Raw genomic sequence first — 17,426 nt, 5'->3', positions numbered from 1 at the left:
AACTTTCCAGCTTGAATAGTTTCCGAGGTCTCAGCGTTCATACGGACGGGCAGGCAGATAGACAGAGATTAGAGATCCTGATGAAGAAAATATATCCTTTATGGGGTCGGAAACGCTTCCTTCTACCTGCTACATACTTACTAACGAACATGGTAACCCATTTACTCTGCGAGTAACGGGTATAAAATGATATCTGTGGAAATACCAAGAAATGGTATCACTGATTGAGATACATCCTTCAATATTATGTTTTTGGAGCTTCAGGTACAAAACAACACTATTTATGTATTCATTTTATCTTTAATATTAATTTGTTTACGTTTTTTGACTTAGATTCTTTTTCATTCCTAAGTATAGGATATGAAAGTTAAACAATATCAACAAAGAACTTTGGATGGTTTACGCCTCGGGGGCAACGGGCAGATGAGCTCCCTGGGGCTGGAATCCGTTCTCATCGGCGATGTAGGTGACTTCGTAGGTGACACCATCATCACCAACGAAGCGGTAGGATCCCTGGACGGAGATGGCCTCGTTCTCGGATCCAATGTTCTTCAGCTGACCAGCAGCATTAGCTGCCTGTCCATCGCTAGTCTCCCAGCTGTGAAGAAAGTCGACATCAGTTAGGAGTCCTTTTGATCTTTTTGGATGAACTTACTCGTATTTGAAGCTCTCGGGTCCAACATCGGAATCCTGTCGCACGATCGAAACATCGGCAGAAGGAGCGGCCAGAGCCAGGGCGAAGAGGGCAACGAAGACAATCAGGAACTTCATGGTGATTCTTGGTTGGTGTTTTGATCTGCGGTTATCGAACAGTTCGCGACGAATGATGCTGTCTGATGGCTGGGTCACCACTTAAATAGTTGGACAGCCTCTTCGATTATGTTAAAAATATCCGAATTGGCCAAAACGTAATATGATGAATGTATAATTTGAGTTCAGTTTAAAGCTGAATAGTTTAAAGCCCAACACGAAATGCAAATCGACCACTTCGGTCGCATTCGCTTTACACAGTCGCTTTCAGCGGACAGTAATACTATGCTGTTAATTATATGCCCACAAGCATCAATGAGTTTATTTCTTTAGACCACCATATTCCAAACAGAAATTGAAGCTCTATTAAGTGAAGTGAGTTTGTCATTACGTTTGAGAATGTAGTACATTTAATTTACATAGAAAGTAAAGTTTTTCACAGGCCTTATACGAATTACGAATTATAAGAAAATAACAATAACAATAAATATAACAAACTATATAACCACAAATATCATACATTATCTTTTTTTAATTTATTCCCTTGCATTTATAATGCTTATTTACGAACTCTTATCCAATTTGAGAACAATAAACCTTTGTTGTGTCAGTTGTAGCATTTGGAAACATTTTGCGTCGTCACTGCTTTTATTTTTAGAACAACAGTTCGTAACTCAATGAAATTTTATGTCTAATTGATTTTTAGTACGTAAGTAGTACATTATGTAAGTTAGTATTGCAAGCATTCATTTCTTATCTAAAACTATTATCTGCGACTAACTATAATACAAATAGTCCCGTTTAACAGATTTCAAAAATTTTGAGAGTTTTGAAAAAAGTATTTTTATTGAAAAATAAAATTTATATTTATTATAAGTTTACCTTAACAACATATTACTACATTACAAGAATAGGAATTAATTCAAAATATCTACGTTCTGTACTCCTTCCCAACATATGACAATAGATGTACTGATTTTAGCACGTGGTGCAAGTATCGGAAATGTGTGCAGCCCCAAATAAATGTTCCACAATTTTATTTTTATTGAAATTTTATTGGGTATCTGATAGTCGGGACACTCGAAAAAATCGTTGTTTCTTTTTTTTTGAATATGCATGAAGGTGTGTTTCATTGACGTCAATGGTCCAAATCAACATATAAATAAATAAAACAAACACCGTGTTTAATATATTCATACTACCTTTGTTAAAGTATTTACAAATTAAATCATACAAATAAGGATCTCTTTTTAAATTTTTTTATAATAAATAAAAAAATTATTTTCATTAATATTAAATTTGAAAATTTGAATTAATTATTTTTGTTGTTCTATTTTTATTATTTTATTTTTGTATAAGTGGTCTTTAAAAAAAGACTGACGGACATGACTAGAGCAACTGGGAAAGTGAAAACTATTTCTTCTACGTGCTACATACTTTTTATCGACTACAACAAATCTTTTACTTTACGAGTTATGTTTTTTTGTTGTAATCCCATTTTATCCATTGGAAGAGATGAGAGATGAGAAGAGATTATTTTTAAGAAACTTCAGATTCGAATTAAAACCATTTATGCGTTCATTTTTTCTTTAACATTTATTCGTATAGGTTTTTATGACTTAGATTCTTTTCCATTATTAACAAAGAACTTTGGATGGCTTACGCCTCGGGGGCAACGGGCAGATGGGCTCCCTGGGGCTGGAATCCGTTCTCATCGGCGATGTAGGTGACTTCGTAGGTGACACCATCATCACCAACGAAGCGGTAGGATCCCTGGACGGAGATGGCCTCGTTCTCGGATCCAATGTTCTTCAGCTGACCAGCAGCATTAGCCGCCTGTCCATCGCTAGTCTCCCAGCTGTAAAGAAAGTCAGGATCAGTTAGGCATCCTTTGGGGCAGCTCTCCATCAACTTACTCGTATTTGAAGCTCTCGGGTCCAACATCGGAGTCCAATCGCAAGATTTGAGTTTCCTTATCGGCAGAAGGAGCGGCCAGAGCCACGGCGAAGAGGGCAACGAAGACAATCAGGAACTTCATGGTGTTTTTAGGCTTGTGTGCTGATCTCGAAGAGTTCGATGCGAATGATATCGATGGATTGCAGATGAACTCTTTTATACATAAATGGTTAACCAATCCAAGGTGCGGTCAAGCTAATCAAACTCGTATGGTGAATACGAAATGTGTGATAATAATATCAGTTTTGCTCTGAACTCAATGGAAAACGTATGGCTCCTATTCGCCCTCTATATAAATATAAAATTATATTTATATAAATTTTCCATATAGTCATGAAGTGAGCTTTTTAAACAATTTATGTTCTGTGATAACAATTAAGCATAGTATTAAAGCAGATATAAAGCGAAGTTAAGTATGCAGAGTACTACTTGTAAAAGAAAATTTTGGCTGAAATTAATGATTGGCTATGCAAAAGAGAACTATCAGATACCTGTTAGTCAGCTTAAGGGAGTGCGATATATGCAAGCAGCAAAAATGACTGTTCCCAAAATTGCACACCACGCTACCGCGCCACCTGGCGTCGATTGCGTTATTTAAAAAAGGGATCATAAAGATTTTATCATCATGTACGAAATGAAGAGTAACTTGTATTAAAAAAAAAACTTGAATCACTTGCCCTGAGCTTATTATCTTTTAAACACATTGGTTAAGTTTTTCTTTAATATTTTTAGTTCAGGATTTTGACTTAGATTCTCTTTTTCTTAAAAAAAAAATCGATGAGAGATTTAAGGTCATTTGGCAATTAAACAAGGAACTGGGCAATCCACTTCAAAGGATTTAGGGGGCCACGGGCAGATGGGCACCATGGGGCTGGAATCCGTTCTCATCGGCGATGTAGGTGACGGTGTAGGTGACACCATCATCGCCCACATAGGAATAGGATCCCTTGACGGCGAGGGCCTCGTGATCGGAGCCAGCATTCTGCAACACTCCCTGAGCCTCAGCCTGCTGGCCATCGCTAGTTTTCCAGCTGACGAGGAGGAAAGGATCAGTTAGGCAACCTCTTGGGGGGCTTAGGATCAACTTACTCGAAGGCGAAGTTCTCGGGTCCAACTTCGGAATACGACTTCTCGATGTAGGAGTCAGGAGCGACTCCGGCCAAAGCCACGGCGAAGAGGGCAACGAAGACAATCAGGAACTTCATGTTGATTTTTGGCTTGTTTGCTGATCTCGAGGAGTTCGATGCGAATGATATCGTTTGACTGCAAGAGGAAATCTTTTATACACGTAAAATAATGCAATGCGCAGGCAAACTATAAAACTAGCATATTTTAATCAAATTTCCGAATATTTATGATATAGAGTTCAGTTTTGCAAATTTTTATGAGAAACGCATTTTGGCACAAGCTATGTTTTGATAAGATGCTAGTATAGGTCGTTCATTTATTGGTCCATATTGGCATTGTTAAACTACCCGATTCATAAAAATATCCCTCTATGGATATGTGTATCAAGTTATTCAACTTTTATTCAATAAGCAGTTGCAGCTAAATTAAATCAGAAAACCAGACTGCGGATCGCATCAAAGTTTTGCTTATGCCAAAAATGCGTTTCGCACTAAATTCGCGAAACTGAACGCAATATCATAAATTTGATTGTGACATGCATGTTTTTGTTAGTTTAACCACTTGGAATAGTTTGCAACCTATGTATAAAAGACTTCCTCCTGCAGCCAATCGACATCATTCGCATCGAACTCCTCGAGATCAGCAAACGAGCCAAAAATCAACATGAAGTTCCTGATTGTCTTCGTTGCCCTCTTCGCCGTGGCTTTGGCCGGAGTCGCTCCTGACGCCTACATCGAGAAGTCGAATTCCGATGTGGGTCCCGAGAACTTCGCCTTCGAGTAAGTTGATCCCAAGCCCCCACAAGAGGTTGCCTAACTGATCCTATCCTCCTCGTCAGCTGGAAAACTAGCGATGGCCAGCAGGCTGAGGCTCAGGGAGTGTTGCAGAATGCTGGCTCCGATCATGAGGCCCTCGCCGTCAAGGGATCCTACTCCTATGTGGGTCCTGATGGTGTCACCTACACTGTCACCTACATCGCCGATGAGAACGGATTCCAGCCCCAGGGTGCCCATATCCCCGTGGTTTAAGTCCTTTGAAGTGGATTTCCCAGTTCCTTGTTACTAATGCTTATTTGCCTTAAACTCATCTTATTCCTCTACTTTGAGGAGAAAATGACCTAAGACAAAAACCTGAACTATTAAATATAAAAGAAAATTGAATACATAAACAAATGTGTTTTGAAGTACAAACATTCTGCTCAGACTATTAGTATTATAGATAAGACTTGAAATCAACTAAGTTGAGAGATTTTATTTGTACTATGTAGCTGTACGTTCGTCTACCCAAATATTTAGAGCAGCAAACATTGGCTATTAGAAAATCGACAATAATCAAGTTCGCCCTGCTAAGAATATCTTTAGAAGTTCTTGAAATTCACCTGAGGGCAGTCAAGAGTTTTGTCCATCAGTAATAGATATGTAAATCAAAAAGACATTAGCAAAGTGTGTTCAACTCACAATTGGGCATGGCAGCTACGTCAGCAGCTGAGTTAACTTAAAGAAGCTACAGCCGCAGTCAATGCGGTCGATCGGCTTATTCCAAAACTAGTTTGATCATTGTCGCTTTTTTTCATGCATATTAATATGGCCGTTTGGCTCTGGGGTGCTCTATGTTGTTTTTGGCAGGGCAGGCATCTTCCAAATTTCATTAGCATCGCATGAAATTTAAATCAACGCCTGAAATTAACCTTCAAAACTTCGTTTTCATTCGCGGCCAGATCGCTCGCACATATTTCAATATGCGCCACTTTAATTATGTATTAATTACAAAGACAACAAAAACGCAAACAAGTTTGGCCGTGCCAAAATTTGCAAATTTCTGCCGGCCGAAGGCCATCCAGGCAAAGTCGCCAGACGAGACGATCAACACAGCATTTCAACGTCCAACGGTGCGTATGGAAAATGTGATGAGAACAGCGACGCTGTTCTTCTTGCGTCATACTTTTCTTTTCATTTCGCCTCAAACGAGTTTTTCTATATTCGCAGCCCTACCATAAATAGTTATGTTTAGCATAGTGAGCGAATTATGATCCGGGTTCAAGGGACGATCTAAGTTTATGATCGGAAAAAACCTTTGCACAGTTTAGGCCTATGTTAGACAATCCCCTTTGACGTGTGTATACTACTCTCAACCATTTAAGGTTTCAATATCAATTGATTAAGAAATTAAGACATTTTCCAAGGACTATATTTTACGGATCTAAGATCATTTTAAGTGATTTAAAAATAATAAATTTTAGAACTCGATTTTATTTTACAACATGAAAAAATACTGATTAATACTGGCTACACCAATGAGTTATATTTAGTTGTGGGGCAGATGGTCACCCTGGGGCTGGAAGCCGTTCTCATCGGCAATATAGTGCAGGGTGTAGGTCTGGCCATCGGGAGCCACCCAGCTGACGGATCCACGGACGCTGAGGGCCTCCTGGTCAGTGCCGGCGTTCTTCAGCTCAGCCTGCTCCTGGCGGGTGATTCCATCACTGGTTTCGTAACTGAAAGCGAAACAGTTTTTTTTAAGTTCTTAATATTTTAAGATCATATTTGGGTCATATGAACTCTAAAGTTTCTTTCTCGAGCAAGAGTTTTTTTTAAAGGTATTTGAGTCTCTCAAAAGGTAATTTTTGCTTTAATCCTAAGGGATATCCTTCGCTTTCTCTTCGTCACTCACCCGAAGTTGTAGCCATCGGTGCCGATGTTGTCGTTGTCGTATCGCAGGATAGTGGCATGTTGGGAGTCATCCAGGGGAGCGGCACTGATCGAGGAAACCAGAACGAAGGCGCAAATTGCCAGGACACAGATGCTGGAGGACTGCATGTTTACTTCGATTTTCTATTTAAAACTTTTCAAAAGGTCCTGCGATAAATTTGGACTTAAGGTTTGGACTGCACGCTCCGGTAGTTATCCCAATTAGGCTCTAACGAGTAATGTGGCGCCCTGTAATGAGTGTTGGGCTATTTATAACTGGCCAGGCCAACACTCCAAGTGCTACCAACCACACACACACACTGATGTGATCCGTGAAGTTCAGGTGGCCCATAACAAACACCTTAAATGCTAACACAATTATCTGTCTACCCATACGCACATAATTGCAGGCAAATGTGTGTGAGCTTGAGTGCCTTAAGCTTTTAATTGAACAAGCCAAGTGGTATAAAGACCATTAAGCGTTTGATGTGCGCTCGGATCTCATCACAATTGCCTCGCCACGGGAGCTGAAAGTAAAATCGAAGCTGAAGATGATGGGGCGAGTGATAATGAAATGTTTGGGCCTCTTAAAAAACAAATATTTGACCAATGCGCGTGTTTGCGAACAAGTACACAGACACACACATTTGGATCTGTGGCAATAGGTCAATGGCTATGTTTGCACTTATCAGCAAATTGTGATGAAAAAGATTATAGCCAAATGAGCAACCAAAATGGGTTTAAGGTAAAATTCCCAAGAGAAGTGAACAGTAAGGAAGTTAAGTTAAGTTAACAACATTCATGAAAAAATATTCAGGAAATTAAGCAAAGAATGGGAAGAATAAGGCGGTTCTCGAAATCGTGGAGTTCCCATGAGCTTGAGACTTAATTGCCCACTATATTAATAATTTATTTCTTTTTATTCGGCGGGGTGTTTCCTCATTTAAGTAATTCTTCAATTACCCAACTGGAGATCTGCAAAGTGTATGGTATTTGGTTGATACCGAAGCATTTCCGCTCTCAGCTCTGGTAACTGCTGACACAATTTCCGATTAAGGCTGGGCGATTTAACCTCCAAAAGCCTCGAATCGAATCGAAACGAAACAAAAACCTCCAACGCCATTGCTTGTCAGCTGCATTTGCTGTTCAAGTGAAGATGCGGCACGAGAGATTCAAGATTACGCGGCTCATCATCATCATTTCCATCTCCATCTCCATCGTCGGCAGCCTGAGTGTTGGTTGATGACCTTAGTCAATAAAATAAAAACGATTTTTTACCAGTTAACCAGACAACAAAAGCCAATACCAAGCTCAGCCGACTGAGCCTGGGTTATGCCCTACAACACACCGGGGCGTATGCGTAATGTCAGTCCAGGCCATTTGCCGGCATTATAAATCATTCAAAAATCGGTGAATGGTACAAAGCAAGAATAGGATAAAAAAAAAGGGAGTTGTAGTAGTTAATAGTAGTTAATATAAATCTATTTCAAAGACTAGAATTATTTTAATTTTAATTTGTTCTTAAAAATTATTTAAAATGTTGTATTATAGGTATTTTAAAATGGCTAAAAAATACATAACATTTTTACATATTTTCCCATTTATTCCAAATTATTACATTTATTGGCTTGCCAATATATAAACATTTTCCTCAGTGCAGGCTGACCTGTCTAGGCTTTGAAAGACTGATTATTTTGTAGTTTACGATTGATAAATGAGAGGAGCCTCGCTTAATTGCCTTAAAATAACCCTTTTTTCCACGAAGTTCTCACTTTCGTTGGCAGCTTTGTGGCTTCTTTAATTGTTGTTTGCTTTTTTGGCAACCTTTGTTGGGTGCTTTTTGGCGTTTATTGAACCGGTTTGGTCACCTCACGCAGATCGGGGAACGCAGATCGCAGATCGCAGATCGGGGGATCGGTTACCGCATACAGTCCACAACTCAGGCGCGAAGAGCAAACGGGTTTGGAAGATACAAATGTATATGCTAATTCCCTGCCTAGAATACAATTCAATTTCGAGGGGTGAAAATTTATGCCCCGCCATATCGATATATACACATATATGTCTATATATTTTTTTATATATATAATTTCTATTGTTTGCCCGCCTCCTCCAGCTATCCGGTGGTTTTGCCTTATTTTAAACAAAGTCCAAAGCTATCACGTGATCAGTGCTCCACCTGCGGAAGATGTGCACCCTGGGGCTGGAAGCCATTCTCATCGGCCAGATAGTTGAGCTTGTAGTGGATGCCATCGGGTCCCACCCAATTGACGCTGCCCTGGACGGCAATTGCCTCCTCGGGGGTGCCGGGATTTTTCAGGGTGGCCCTCTCCTCGCGTGAGATGCCATCGCTGGTCTCGAATCTACGGGAAGATGTCTGTAAGCAATTTATTGCAAAAACTCCACCTGACCCTGAACCACCTACTTACGAGAAGGCATAGCCATCGCTCTCCAGGTTGACATCATTCTCGTATCGCAGTATCTGTGCCGTTTCGGCGGCATTTGAGGGGCACGCACAGAAGCTGGCCAGGATTAGGCCCAGCAGCAGTGTTAGTCTGGCCATCTGTCACCTGTAACCCGTCCTGTGCCAATCCGCGCATGCGACTAACTCGGATTGCGCAAAGGCCGTTCAATATATCCACATGCAATCCATACTAAGCCCAACGCGAACTGGGGCTAATTAACGGAGTGTGCAATAAAATGCGAATATCCAAATGACTCGAGCGGCAACCAAAAAGCAGGCAAATCAAGTCGAAATGAAATTGAAAGCAGACGATTTGCTGCGGAGACGCTCCAAAAAGTTCAAATGGTGTTGCCTTAACCCTCTAAATTAGCCTAAAACGTTTCAAAAATGTTGATGTGAATTTTGCCCACTTGGCTTCGAATATTCATAACAACGAGTTCTGTCTAAAAAATTAGGTATTTTGGAATGCAATTTTATTATTAAACGTTGTGCACTTTTACCTGTTCCAGTTTTGTTAACTATTTCTTCAACAATTTTTAATCGAATGCAACTGAAAGCATTTAGCTTTATTTTTACGAATTTAGGTTTGTGAAAAGAAGGTGAAAAAAATTGTATTAATGGGACTAATTTTAATTTTATGGCGAATAAAAAAAACATAAACTTCTTACCATAATGCAAAAGTTTTTTTTGTCTTATTTGAGAGAGGGTCTTTGTTAAAAGAAATCCAAAAACAGCTACAAGTTAAAAAAAATGGAATATTAAAGCCTAAGCGTTGGGCGACCCTCAGATATAAGCGGCTAAATAAGGAAAAGTATACGGAATCGATGGTGCTTAACTCTTAGGTTAAAATTTTTGGGGATTTTTTTGAACCACCGCTTTAACATGTATTAAAATACATACTTCTATCAAGAGTTTACTAAACAGACAGAAATAAATGATAGGAACTAGCAATTATAAGGCTTGGCAACTAGAAGAAATAAATATTTTTTTAAATGACATTGAAATTGGAAATGGCAAAGACTTTTTTTTAGGCCGAGCATTTCGCCTGCACTTGAGCCGAATTCGATGTGACCCAGTTCCCCAGTTTATTGACTATTTCTAAGCCCAACTAACGCAACTCATTGCCTGGGCAGGGCTCACTTTGTAGTTAATTTGTTGAAGACAAATGAAATCTGTGTATCTTGTCGCTGGTCAATCAATCAATCGCCAAACAGCAAGCCGGGCTAAAGCCAAGCCAAAGCATCCAGCAACTGGTTAGGTAACCGGTGTGGGTCAAAGGAAACAAAACGAGAAACAGGTTTCTCCCACTCTCACTCTTATTTTTTTTTGGGTCTCGGCTTCTTTTGCTCAGGTAATTGCCACTTACACGCATTGCATTACATGGCCCAAGGAGTATAAATTGGCCACTCGCCGAGGGAATTGCAAGCATTGTCCGCAAGCTCCTCGAACCCAGCACTTGAGTCAACAATCCCAGCTAACCAATCCCCAGCTGCAAGATGAAGTTCACCATTGCCATCGCCTTCACCTGCCTTCTTGCCTGCGTCCTGGCCGCTCCACCAGCCATCCAGCAGGATGCCCAGGTGCTGCGATTCGACAGCGACGTCCAGGCCGAGGGCTATAAATTCGCGTAAGTGTTGACCATACTTCCAGATTTCCAACTGTGTCAAGGTCGTTTGCTAACTGGTTTCTGGTTTTCTTTAGCGTGGAGACCAGCGACGGCAAGTCACACCAGGAGGAGGGCCAGCTGAAGGACGTGGGCACAGATCACGAGGCCCTGGTGGTGCGTGGATCCTACGCCTATGTGGGTGACGATGGCCAGACCTACACCATCAACTACCTGGCCGATGAGAACGGTTTCCAGCCCGAGGGCGCCCATCTGCCCAGGGCCGTTCAGTAAAGCGGACACAGGTCCCAGAGAGGAATCCCATTGAATATCATTCGCCCATCAAGTTCCAGTCCAGCATAAATGTGTTAACTATGTTTAAGTTTCGTGTGAAAAGCATCATCATATTAAAATAACATCCATTCACTTCAAGTATTACTCTCGGTCTCTATTTTGGGATGTAGGTAATGAAAGCTTGCTTGTATAAACAGAAAATATAAAGAAGTTTGATCTGAAAAACATGATCTTATTAAAGTACTATCCAATGACTTCAAGTATTACTCTCGCTTTTTATTTTGGGATGTTAGTAATGAGAGGTTGCCTATATAAAAAGAAAAATAAAGAAGTTTGGTCTGAAGAAATCATAATATAATATAACAATAATCGTTTTTTATTTTGGGATGTTAGTAATGAGAGCTTACAAATATAAAGAGAAAATAGAAAGGACTTGGGTCTTCAAAACATTATAATAAATAAAAACCTTATAGTAAAGAGAATATCAATAATAAAAGATTTTCTTTCTATTAAGAATGTATTAAAGAGGAAACTGCTTTGGCAACTTTAAGTTCACAATTCTTAGGAGTTTTGGTCGAACAAATGGAATGTCGATCCATTATAATTATATTTACAATTTTAATGAAATGTTGAATTAAAATTCATTTCATTCCTGATCTTTAGAAAATGTCATGTTCTAAACTATATTTGTTATTTATGTAAAAATAAATGCATATCTTTTTTAAAAAATATTTAAAAGTACCTTTTATTATGTGCGAATATTGTATTCGTACATTTCACTTTTGACTGCATGACTGCAAAGGTGATTATTTTAATATTGAATAATAAATTTTTTGAACCACCGTCAGTAGTTTAACCAATAGTTTCTAGTATTCTTAGATTTCCTGCTATTTTTGAATCCATTTATTTTTCAGGAATTGCACATCTTGATGATTTAAATTTATATACTGTCAACTGTGGTTTTTTAACCCGAAACAGGCTTCCGATTCGATTCACCTGTGGTTTCTGGGCCCGATGCTTCTGTTGCTGCAGGGCGAGTTGTCCGTCCCACTCTGCCACAAAATATGAATACCCATGGATTATCAAAAATGTTTGGCTCGTTGTCTTCGACTTGGAAGCGATTGGATTGATTGATTCACGAAAAATGCAAATGATGATGATGAGGTATTTCCTAAAAACGGCGTCGATTTGTTTGCCTTAGAAGTTTTTGTTTTACGTTATTATTTGCGTCTTGGTATGGTTGTTGTGCTTTTTTCATAAAGTTTTTGTGCGTTTTTCAAGCCAATTTGTTGGCTTTGGTGCCCGGCGTGTAATTAGTCATTTTTATTTTCGACTGACTTTTCTTCGATTGGCGGCCTCCGATCCGACTATATAAACGCCTGGACAGGGCCACAGACATCACAAATCAAGTAACGTTGACTAGCCGCTCGGACGCAAGTTCCCATCGAATCCTCAACCAATCAACCGAAAAGAAAACCCCACAGAGTCACCATGAAGTGCACAGTTGCCATCGTATTCGCCGCCCTCTTCGCCGTCGTTCTGGCCGCCCCCGCCCCCGATTCGGAGGCCCAGATCCTGCGCCTGGAGTCCGATGTCCAGCCCGAGGGCTACAACTTTGCGTAAGTCCTTCTAGGTTGGGATTACAAGCCAGGATTATAACCACCCCCTTCTCCCGCAGTTTGGAGACCAGCGATGGCAAGAAGCACGAGGAGCAGGGTCAGCTGAAGAACGTGGGCACCGAGCAGGAGGCCATCGTGGTCCGCGGATCCTACTCCTTCGTGGCCGATGATGGTGTCACCTACACCGTCAACTACATCGCCGACGAGAACGGATTCCAGCCCGAGGGTGCCCATCTGCCCAATGTGCCCATTGGCAACTAAGCGGAAGCGGATACGCTAACCGAGAGCTGTTCTATGTATATTGGTTTCTAGTTGATTATTAAATAAACGCGGCAAGAAAATCGAATGTCACCCCATCTATCCATTTATTGATGTAGAATCCATTTATAATGACAGGGAAGATTATGCCGTAAGGCATTAGATGCAAGAGCAGGGTAAAACCTTTAAAAACTGTAAAAAACGGCTTGAAAAGTATTTGAAGAACAAAAGATTTAACATGTTTCTTTAAACCCATTAATATTGGGAAAACTGACAACTTAAGGGCCCTTATAAGATCTTCAAGATGATATTTATAACACTGGGCCATTGTTCCTCTATACCTTAACCAATTGAAATTGCAGCGTTAAATAGACATGGTGCATGGCATGTGCTATTTTAAATGACCAAGTTATAAAAGTTAACTGCGACCAACAGAGATTACCCCTAACAGTAAACTGCGGTTTGCCAAAAACAATACCTAAAACCGTTTTCATTATTAGCATGCATTCGTTATAGCAGTAAACAAACTCTTCTGCCGAATTTGGATGATACAAGGTGTGCAAAATAAAAGCTCTAAATTGCTCGAAAGATCACCGACCGGTGGATTCACCCCTTTCATCTCCGGACAAGCGCAGCCATCGAATGCAGCCGGTTGGACGACAATAGTTTGAAGTTTGAGGTGACCAGTCCAGTTTGACCGGAAACAATGCTGAAATAACGATGCGCTCATTATCGCCACAGATCTACATAAATATTAGCAGAACTCATTTGCAATCCGCCGAATTCATTGCCACCTTTGACTTTTGCATTTCGCGATTTTTGGCGTATAAAAGCCCCCACCCAGCTGCAGTGGAGCATCAGACAGTCACCAGCTTTCTATCCCTATACAACATGAAGTTCCTCATCGTCTTCGTCGCCCTCTTCGCCCTGGCCGTGGCCCGCCCCAACGATGTCCAGACCGTGAAGCAGGATTCCGATGTCCAGCCCGACAAGTGGAGCTCCGTCCTGGAGACCAGCGATGGCACCAGCATCGACCAGCAGGGAGTCCTTAAGGACATTGGCACCGAGCACGAGGCCGCTGTTGTCCACGGATCCTTCTCCTGGGTGGATGAGAAGACCGGCGAGAAGTTCACCATCACCTACGTGGCCGATGAGAACGGATACCAGCCCCAGGGCGCCCATCTGCCCGTGGCCCCAGTTGCTTAAACTGTCCTCGATCACAAAACGAAAATTGTTCATTCAGAGACTAAATAAAATTGATTGTTAATTGCAAATAATAATAGTAAACGATATTATTCAATTCCGGAATGGTTTCAGAAATGTACGGCTTGAGATGTGCAAGCTAGATGCCAAAATGAATTATCAGATCATATCAATAACATATTATCAATATAAACAAGTATATATACTTGTATAACGATTTTGAATTGAAATCAAAATACATTTTTAACGGGCTTTAAAAAAATGCTTTTATAAGTTTTTCCTACTTCGGAAATATATTCGGGGACTGTCACTAAAACTTGAGGGGTTTCCCGAATTAAACTCAAAGCAATATCTGTGGCAACCCAAAATACATACATGTACATAACATACATATAAGTCATTTTGTACCTAAATCTTTAAAAAATGATAAATAGGGATAGCCAGAGAAACCCCTTACCTTTGAATTCTCACCAAAATCTTATGAGCATAAATATAAATTTTACCCAAATTAAACTCCAAGCAATTATTTCAATATGTCAACTTCTACCTTATTTTTAAAAAAATAAAATGGTTCCTTTGTGCTTAGGAACATACATTTTTCGAAATGTTTTATCATCTTATTCTTTCGAAACTGCGTTGTTATTAATATTGTTATTATATTCCTAATTATTGTTCTTACATTTGTTATTATTGTTTTTTGCACAGGTATAAATTTTTTTAGATTTCATTATGTCATTGAGCGCCAATACGATTTTAATAATATATCTGGTTTGTATAATTCGATTTATCAATTTAATATTTTAAATTTGCATTTCTGAAAGCGTTAATTGTTTCATTTATTTCTTAGCGACCACCACCCTAGCAACAGGTTATAAATATCAAACTTGTTGCACTAGATCTGAAACCATTGATTTAACATCAAAAACAAAAACAACCTAGAAAGTAAGTAAGATAGCTTCAGGAAGCCGAAGCTCGTATACTCTTAGGGTAAGATCACAAATTTAATTAGGGTAATATACACGTCTTACCCTGAGAGAATAAAGTACCAAGAATCAGGCGGTCCAAAAAATGTAATTTAATTTTACCCGACCTTAGGTTTAAGTAATTACTAATTTTTACAAGAGTACATTTTAAAGAAAAAATCATTTGCAAAAACGTAAAGCTTTTCGATGAGAAAAATATCTTTGAACCATTTATGCTGTGCTCCAAAACGAAGTACCCTCTAGAAGGGTATGAAAATATCAATAAAGCCATTTGCATTTTGCAAAATGTAGAGCTACTTTTGGCTTCTTTAATTTGCATTTCTAGCGTATAAAAGCCCCTCCCCAACTGCAGTGGAGCATCAGACAGTCATCAGCTATCTATCCCTATACAACATGAAGTTCCTCATCGTCTTCGTCGCCCTCTTCGCCCTGGCCGTGGCCCGCCCCAACGATGTCCAGACCCTGAAGCAGGATTCCGATGTGCAGCCCGAAAAGTGGAGCTCCGCCCTGGAGACCAGCGATGGCACCAGCGTCAACCTGGATGGTGTCCTTAAGAACATTGGCACTGACCACGAGGCCGCTGTTGTCCACGGATCCTACTCCTGGGTGGATGAGAAGACCGGCGAGAAGTTCACCGTCACCTACGTGGCCGATGAGAACGGATTCCAGCCCCAGGGCGCCCATTTGCCCGTGTCCCCACTTGCCTAAATTATTTAAAAGACTAAAATAAATCGATTGTTAATTGCAAATATCTATATGTGGTTTTTAATCTGTTCTGGGTGGAGTTCACATTTTTTTGTCAGATTTGTATTCAGACAAATGTAAGGAAACAACACATTTCTGCTCTTGGGTTAGCCCCATTCCAAAAATATTCAACTATTTTAAAATGTAATATACATAAAATTAATATTGATATATCATATAAAAGGTGTTGATCCAAAAAGACCGACTATGCCTTTTCTTTAAAATTCTACGCGATTTTTAAGATGTTTGGATTTTAATTTAAGTTTTGTATCATATGTTATGAGTTTTCAAATAAAAATCAGTACAAGCTGTGAAATTTTGATTTCGATGGCTAACATTGATTACCCTTTGTGTTTAATTTATTTTGGTGAAACTGCCTCTATGGCTAAGTATGCTATGCCTTAATTCTGAAATTATGATGCGATATTTTAAAGAAGTTCTCTAAAGAAATTTGAGTGTCTAATAAACAAAACACAACTGTTAATAGTTTTATTATTAAATAATAAAATGCTAATATTACTAATATTACTAATTATTATTGGCAAATAAATAAAAACCAAATTAAAAAAAAGGGGTACCTGAAATATTTGTCCAGGAATTTTGATGGACGAGATTTTACGTCAAGTTAAACTTATTTCATTGACATTCACTGATGTGTTCAAAATTAAAGATTAGTTAAATTTATTTTTTATGAACTTTTTTGTTTATATTGGACTTTTTAAAGAATTCTTAAGATTTAAATTTATAAATGCCGTTTTCGTCTAAACATTTAAAATATTGTCCTTCAAAAAAGTTACTAACGTAACATAATAATGTATTACTCTTAATGTAATAAAAAAAAATAGTTGACATATTTTTCGCTTGAATGACAGCTGTAGGATGTATATGGCCGATATTTCGCCATAATTTCAATATGATCTTTAGCGCAGATTTGCATGGAAAAATCATAAAGACAAGTATAAACTTAACTAGATCTGCACAGAACAAAAGACGATTGAGAAAGTTTCAAGATCGCAAGCATTTGAACTCATATTGGGGAACGTGTGTATGTATGTTGTCTGCTCTTCGATACAGACATCAGGTTGCACACCTTTTGATAGGGCAAGCAAATATTAGCAAAACTTATTTGCATATTGCGAATTTCGATGCTACTTTTGGCATTTGCAATTCGCGATTTTTTGGTGTATAAAAGCCCCCGCCCAGCTGCACTAGAGCATCAGACAGTCATCAGCTTTCTATCCGGATACAACATGAAGTTCCTCATCGTCTTCGTCGCCCTCTTCGCCCTGGCCGTGGCCCGCCCCAACGATGTCCAGACCCTGAAGCAGGATTCCGATGTCCAGCCCGACAAGTGGAGCTCCGTACTGGAGACCAGCGATGGCACCAGCATCGACCAGCAGGGAGTCCTTAAGGACATTGGCACTGAGCACGAGGCCGCTGTTGTCCACGGATCCTTCTCCTGGGTGGATGAGAAGACCGGCGAGAAGTTCACCATCACCTACGTGGCCGATGAGAACGGATACCAGCCCCAGGGCGCCCATCTGCCCGTGGCCCCAGTTGCTTAAATTATTTAGAAGACTTAAATAAAATTGATTGTTAATTGCAAAAGCTCAAAAGCGATTTTATTTAATATTGGGGTTTTCACAGGAAAGCCCATCATTTTGGATTGTATCCTGTTTGAGTGGCTCCAACGCCTCGAAGTCGACCAGACAATCGCAATCAGATAACAGTGTTTTT

The 17,426-nt window shown here is 39.7% G+C and overlaps 11 protein-coding genes across 15 annotated transcripts in view; 6 read left to right on the top strand and 5 right to left on the bottom strand.

Annotated features, from left to right (window-relative positions):
• LOC108012509 (larval cuticle protein 65Ab1) overlaps positions 1-14,046 on the top strand; it is a 218,541-nt gene extending 204,495 nt beyond the window's left edge. For all 3 annotated transcript variants that reach the window (XM_070995699.1, XM_017077919.4, XM_070995698.1), the window contains exon 2: positions 13,629-14,046. In XM_070995699.1, the coding sequence (XP_070851800.1) occupies positions 13,651-13,965 (315 nt within the window). In that variant the 5' untranslated portion in view covers positions 13,629-13,650 and the 3' untranslated portion in view covers positions 13,966-14,046. The remainder of the gene's footprint in view (positions 1-13,628) is intronic.
• On the bottom strand, positions 281-838 carry LOC108012675 (larval cuticle protein 65Ag1). The gene is made up of 2 exons (XM_017078102.4): positions 656-838; positions 281-598 (listed from the first exon to the last, which is right to left on the bottom strand). Exons 1-2 carry the CDS (start codon positions 769-771, stop codon positions 400-402), a joined length of 315 nt encoding a protein of 104 aa, XP_016933591.4. The 5' UTR covers positions 772-838; the 3' UTR covers positions 281-399.
• LOC136116902 (larval cuticle protein 65Ag1-like) lies at positions 2,328-2,911 on the bottom strand. The gene is made up of 2 exons (XM_065864558.2): positions 2,667-2,911; positions 2,328-2,608 (listed from the first exon to the last, which is right to left on the bottom strand). The coding sequence occupies exons 1-2, from the start codon at positions 2,786-2,788 to the stop codon at positions 2,410-2,412; spliced, it is 321 nt and encodes a 106-aa protein (XP_065720630.2). The 5' UTR covers positions 2,789-2,911; the 3' UTR covers positions 2,328-2,409.
• Positions 3,414-3,968, bottom strand: LOC108012710 (larval cuticle protein 65Ag1-like). The gene is made up of 2 exons (XM_017078139.4): positions 3,796-3,968; positions 3,414-3,737 (listed from the first exon to the last, which is right to left on the bottom strand). Exons 1-2 carry the CDS (start codon positions 3,909-3,911, stop codon positions 3,545-3,547), a joined length of 309 nt encoding a protein of 102 aa, XP_016933628.4. The 5' UTR covers positions 3,912-3,968; the 3' UTR covers positions 3,414-3,544.
• On the top strand, positions 4,439-5,006 carry LOC118877292 (larval cuticle protein 65Ag1-like). The gene is made up of 2 exons (XM_036815355.3): positions 4,439-4,613; positions 4,673-5,006. The coding sequence occupies exons 1-2, from the start codon at positions 4,498-4,500 to the stop codon at positions 4,860-4,862; spliced, it is 306 nt and encodes a 101-aa protein (XP_036671250.3). The 5' UTR covers positions 4,439-4,497; the 3' UTR covers positions 4,863-5,006.
• Positions 6,066-6,724, bottom strand: Cpr65Av (Cuticular protein 65Av). The gene is made up of 2 exons (XM_017078171.4): positions 6,505-6,724; positions 6,066-6,328 (listed from the first exon to the last, which is right to left on the bottom strand). The coding sequence occupies exons 1-2, from the start codon at positions 6,648-6,650 to the stop codon at positions 6,139-6,141; spliced, it is 336 nt and encodes a 111-aa protein (XP_016933660.3). The 5' UTR covers positions 6,651-6,724; the 3' UTR covers positions 6,066-6,138.
• The window catches only part of Cpr65Aw (Cuticular protein 65Aw), a 67,230-nt gene continuing 58,377 nt past the window's right edge, over positions 8,574-17,426 (bottom strand). The window contains exons 2-3 of one of the 3 annotated variants that reach the window (XM_065864557.2): positions 8,951-9,103; positions 8,574-8,884 (exon numbers count right to left, since the gene is read on the bottom strand). In XM_065864557.2, the coding sequence (XP_065720629.2) occupies positions 8,689-8,884; positions 8,951-9,084 (330 nt within the window). In that variant the 5' untranslated portion in view covers positions 9,085-9,103 and the 3' untranslated portion in view covers positions 8,574-8,688. Of the gene's footprint in view, positions 8,885-8,946; positions 9,126-17,426 lie in introns of those variants that run through there. The other 2 variants (XM_017078169.4, XM_017078170.4) reach the window with 2 other exon arrangements.
• Lcp65Ad lies at positions 10,400-11,023 on the top strand. The gene is made up of 2 exons (XM_017078090.4): positions 10,400-10,612; positions 10,687-11,023. The coding sequence occupies exons 1-2, from the start codon at positions 10,482-10,484 to the stop codon at positions 10,880-10,882; spliced, it is 327 nt and encodes a 108-aa protein (XP_016933579.1). The 5' UTR covers positions 10,400-10,481; the 3' UTR covers positions 10,883-11,023.
• LOC108012644 (larval cuticle protein 65Ag1) lies at positions 12,281-12,847 on the top strand. The gene is made up of 2 exons (XM_017078070.4): positions 12,281-12,501; positions 12,561-12,847. The coding sequence occupies exons 1-2, from the start codon at positions 12,374-12,376 to the stop codon at positions 12,760-12,762; spliced, it is 330 nt and encodes a 109-aa protein (XP_016933559.1). The 5' UTR covers positions 12,281-12,373; the 3' UTR covers positions 12,763-12,847.
• LOC108012511 (larval cuticle protein 65Ab1-like) lies at positions 15,296-15,694 on the top strand. The gene has a single exon (XM_017077921.4). It carries the CDS (start codon positions 15,339-15,341, stop codon positions 15,651-15,653), a length of 315 nt encoding a protein of 104 aa, XP_016933410.3. The 5' UTR covers positions 15,296-15,338; the 3' UTR covers positions 15,654-15,694.
• On the top strand, positions 16,897-17,297 carry LOC108012510 (larval cuticle protein 65Ab1-like). The gene has a single exon (XM_017077920.4). The coding sequence runs from the start codon at positions 16,940-16,942 to the stop codon at positions 17,252-17,254; it is 315 nt and encodes a 104-aa protein (XP_016933409.3). The 5' UTR covers positions 16,897-16,939; the 3' UTR covers positions 17,255-17,297.

This window comes from Drosophila suzukii, chromosome 3, assembly GCF_043229965.1.
Source record: "Drosophila suzukii chromosome 3, CBGP_Dsuzu_IsoJpt1.0, whole genome shotgun sequence".
Taxonomy (NCBI): domain Eukaryota; kingdom Metazoa; phylum Arthropoda; class Insecta; order Diptera; family Drosophilidae; genus Drosophila; species Drosophila suzukii.
Note: the sequence above shows the minus strand (reverse complement) of the source record. Positions and strands in the feature narration are given on the sequence as shown.

What these genes read in the sequence shown, in the direction of transcription:
- LOC118877292 (XM_036815355.3), top strand. Translation starts at nt 4,498, where the DNA reads ATGAAGTTCCTGATTGTCTTCGTTGCCCTCTTCGCCGTGGCTTTGGCC. An exon ending in CCCGAGAACTTCGCCTTCGA is followed by an intron (nt 4,614 to 4,672) that starts GTAAGTTGATCC and finishes CCTCCTCGTCAG; the next exon opens with CTGGAAAACTAGCGATGGCC.
- LOC108012511 (XM_017077921.4), top strand. Translation starts at nt 15,339, where the DNA reads ATGAAGTTCCTCATCGTCTTCGTCGCCCTCTTCGCCCTGGCCGTGGCC.
- Cpr65Av (XM_017078171.4), bottom strand. Translation starts at nt 6,650, where the DNA reads ATGCAGTCCTCCAGCATCTGTGTCCTGGCAATTTGCGCCTTCGTTCTG. An exon ending in ACCGATGGCTACAACTTCGG is followed by an intron (nt 6,329 to 6,504) that starts GTGAGTGACGAA and finishes TTTCGCTTTCAG; the next exon opens with TTACGAAACCAGTGATGGAA.
- LOC108012675 (XM_017078102.4), bottom strand. Translation starts at nt 771, where the DNA reads ATGAAGTTCCTGATTGTCTTCGTTGCCCTCTTCGCCCTGGCTCTGGCC. An exon ending in CCCGAGAGCTTCAAATACGA is followed by an intron (nt 599 to 655) that starts GTAAGTTCATCC and finishes CTTTCTTCACAG; the next exon opens with CTGGGAGACTAGCGATGGAC.
- LOC136116902 (XM_065864558.2), bottom strand. Translation starts at nt 2,788, where the DNA reads ATGAAGTTCCTGATTGTCTTCGTTGCCCTCTTCGCCGTGGCTCTGGCC. An exon ending in CCCGAGAGCTTCAAATACGA is followed by an intron (nt 2,609 to 2,666) that starts GTAAGTTGATGG and finishes CTTTCTTTACAG; the next exon opens with CTGGGAGACTAGCGATGGAC.
- Lcp65Ad (XM_017078090.4), top strand. Translation starts at nt 10,482, where the DNA reads ATGAAGTTCACCATTGCCATCGCCTTCACCTGCCTTCTTGCCTGCGTC. An exon ending in GCCGAGGGCTATAAATTCGC is followed by an intron (nt 10,613 to 10,686) that starts GTAAGTGTTGAC and finishes GGTTTTCTTTAG; the next exon opens with CGTGGAGACCAGCGACGGCA.
- LOC108012710 (XM_017078139.4), bottom strand. Translation starts at nt 3,911, where the DNA reads ATGAAGTTCCTGATTGTCTTCGTTGCCCTCTTCGCCGTGGCTTTGGCC. An exon ending in CCCGAGAACTTCGCCTTCGA is followed by an intron (nt 3,738 to 3,795) that starts GTAAGTTGATCC and finishes CCTCCTCGTCAG; the next exon opens with CTGGAAAACTAGCGATGGCC.
- LOC108012644 (XM_017078070.4), top strand. Translation starts at nt 12,374, where the DNA reads ATGAAGTGCACAGTTGCCATCGTATTCGCCGCCCTCTTCGCCGTCGTT. An exon ending in CCCGAGGGCTACAACTTTGC is followed by an intron (nt 12,502 to 12,560) that starts GTAAGTCCTTCT and finishes CTTCTCCCGCAG; the next exon opens with TTTGGAGACCAGCGATGGCA.
- LOC108012510 (XM_017077920.4), top strand. Translation starts at nt 16,940, where the DNA reads ATGAAGTTCCTCATCGTCTTCGTCGCCCTCTTCGCCCTGGCCGTGGCC.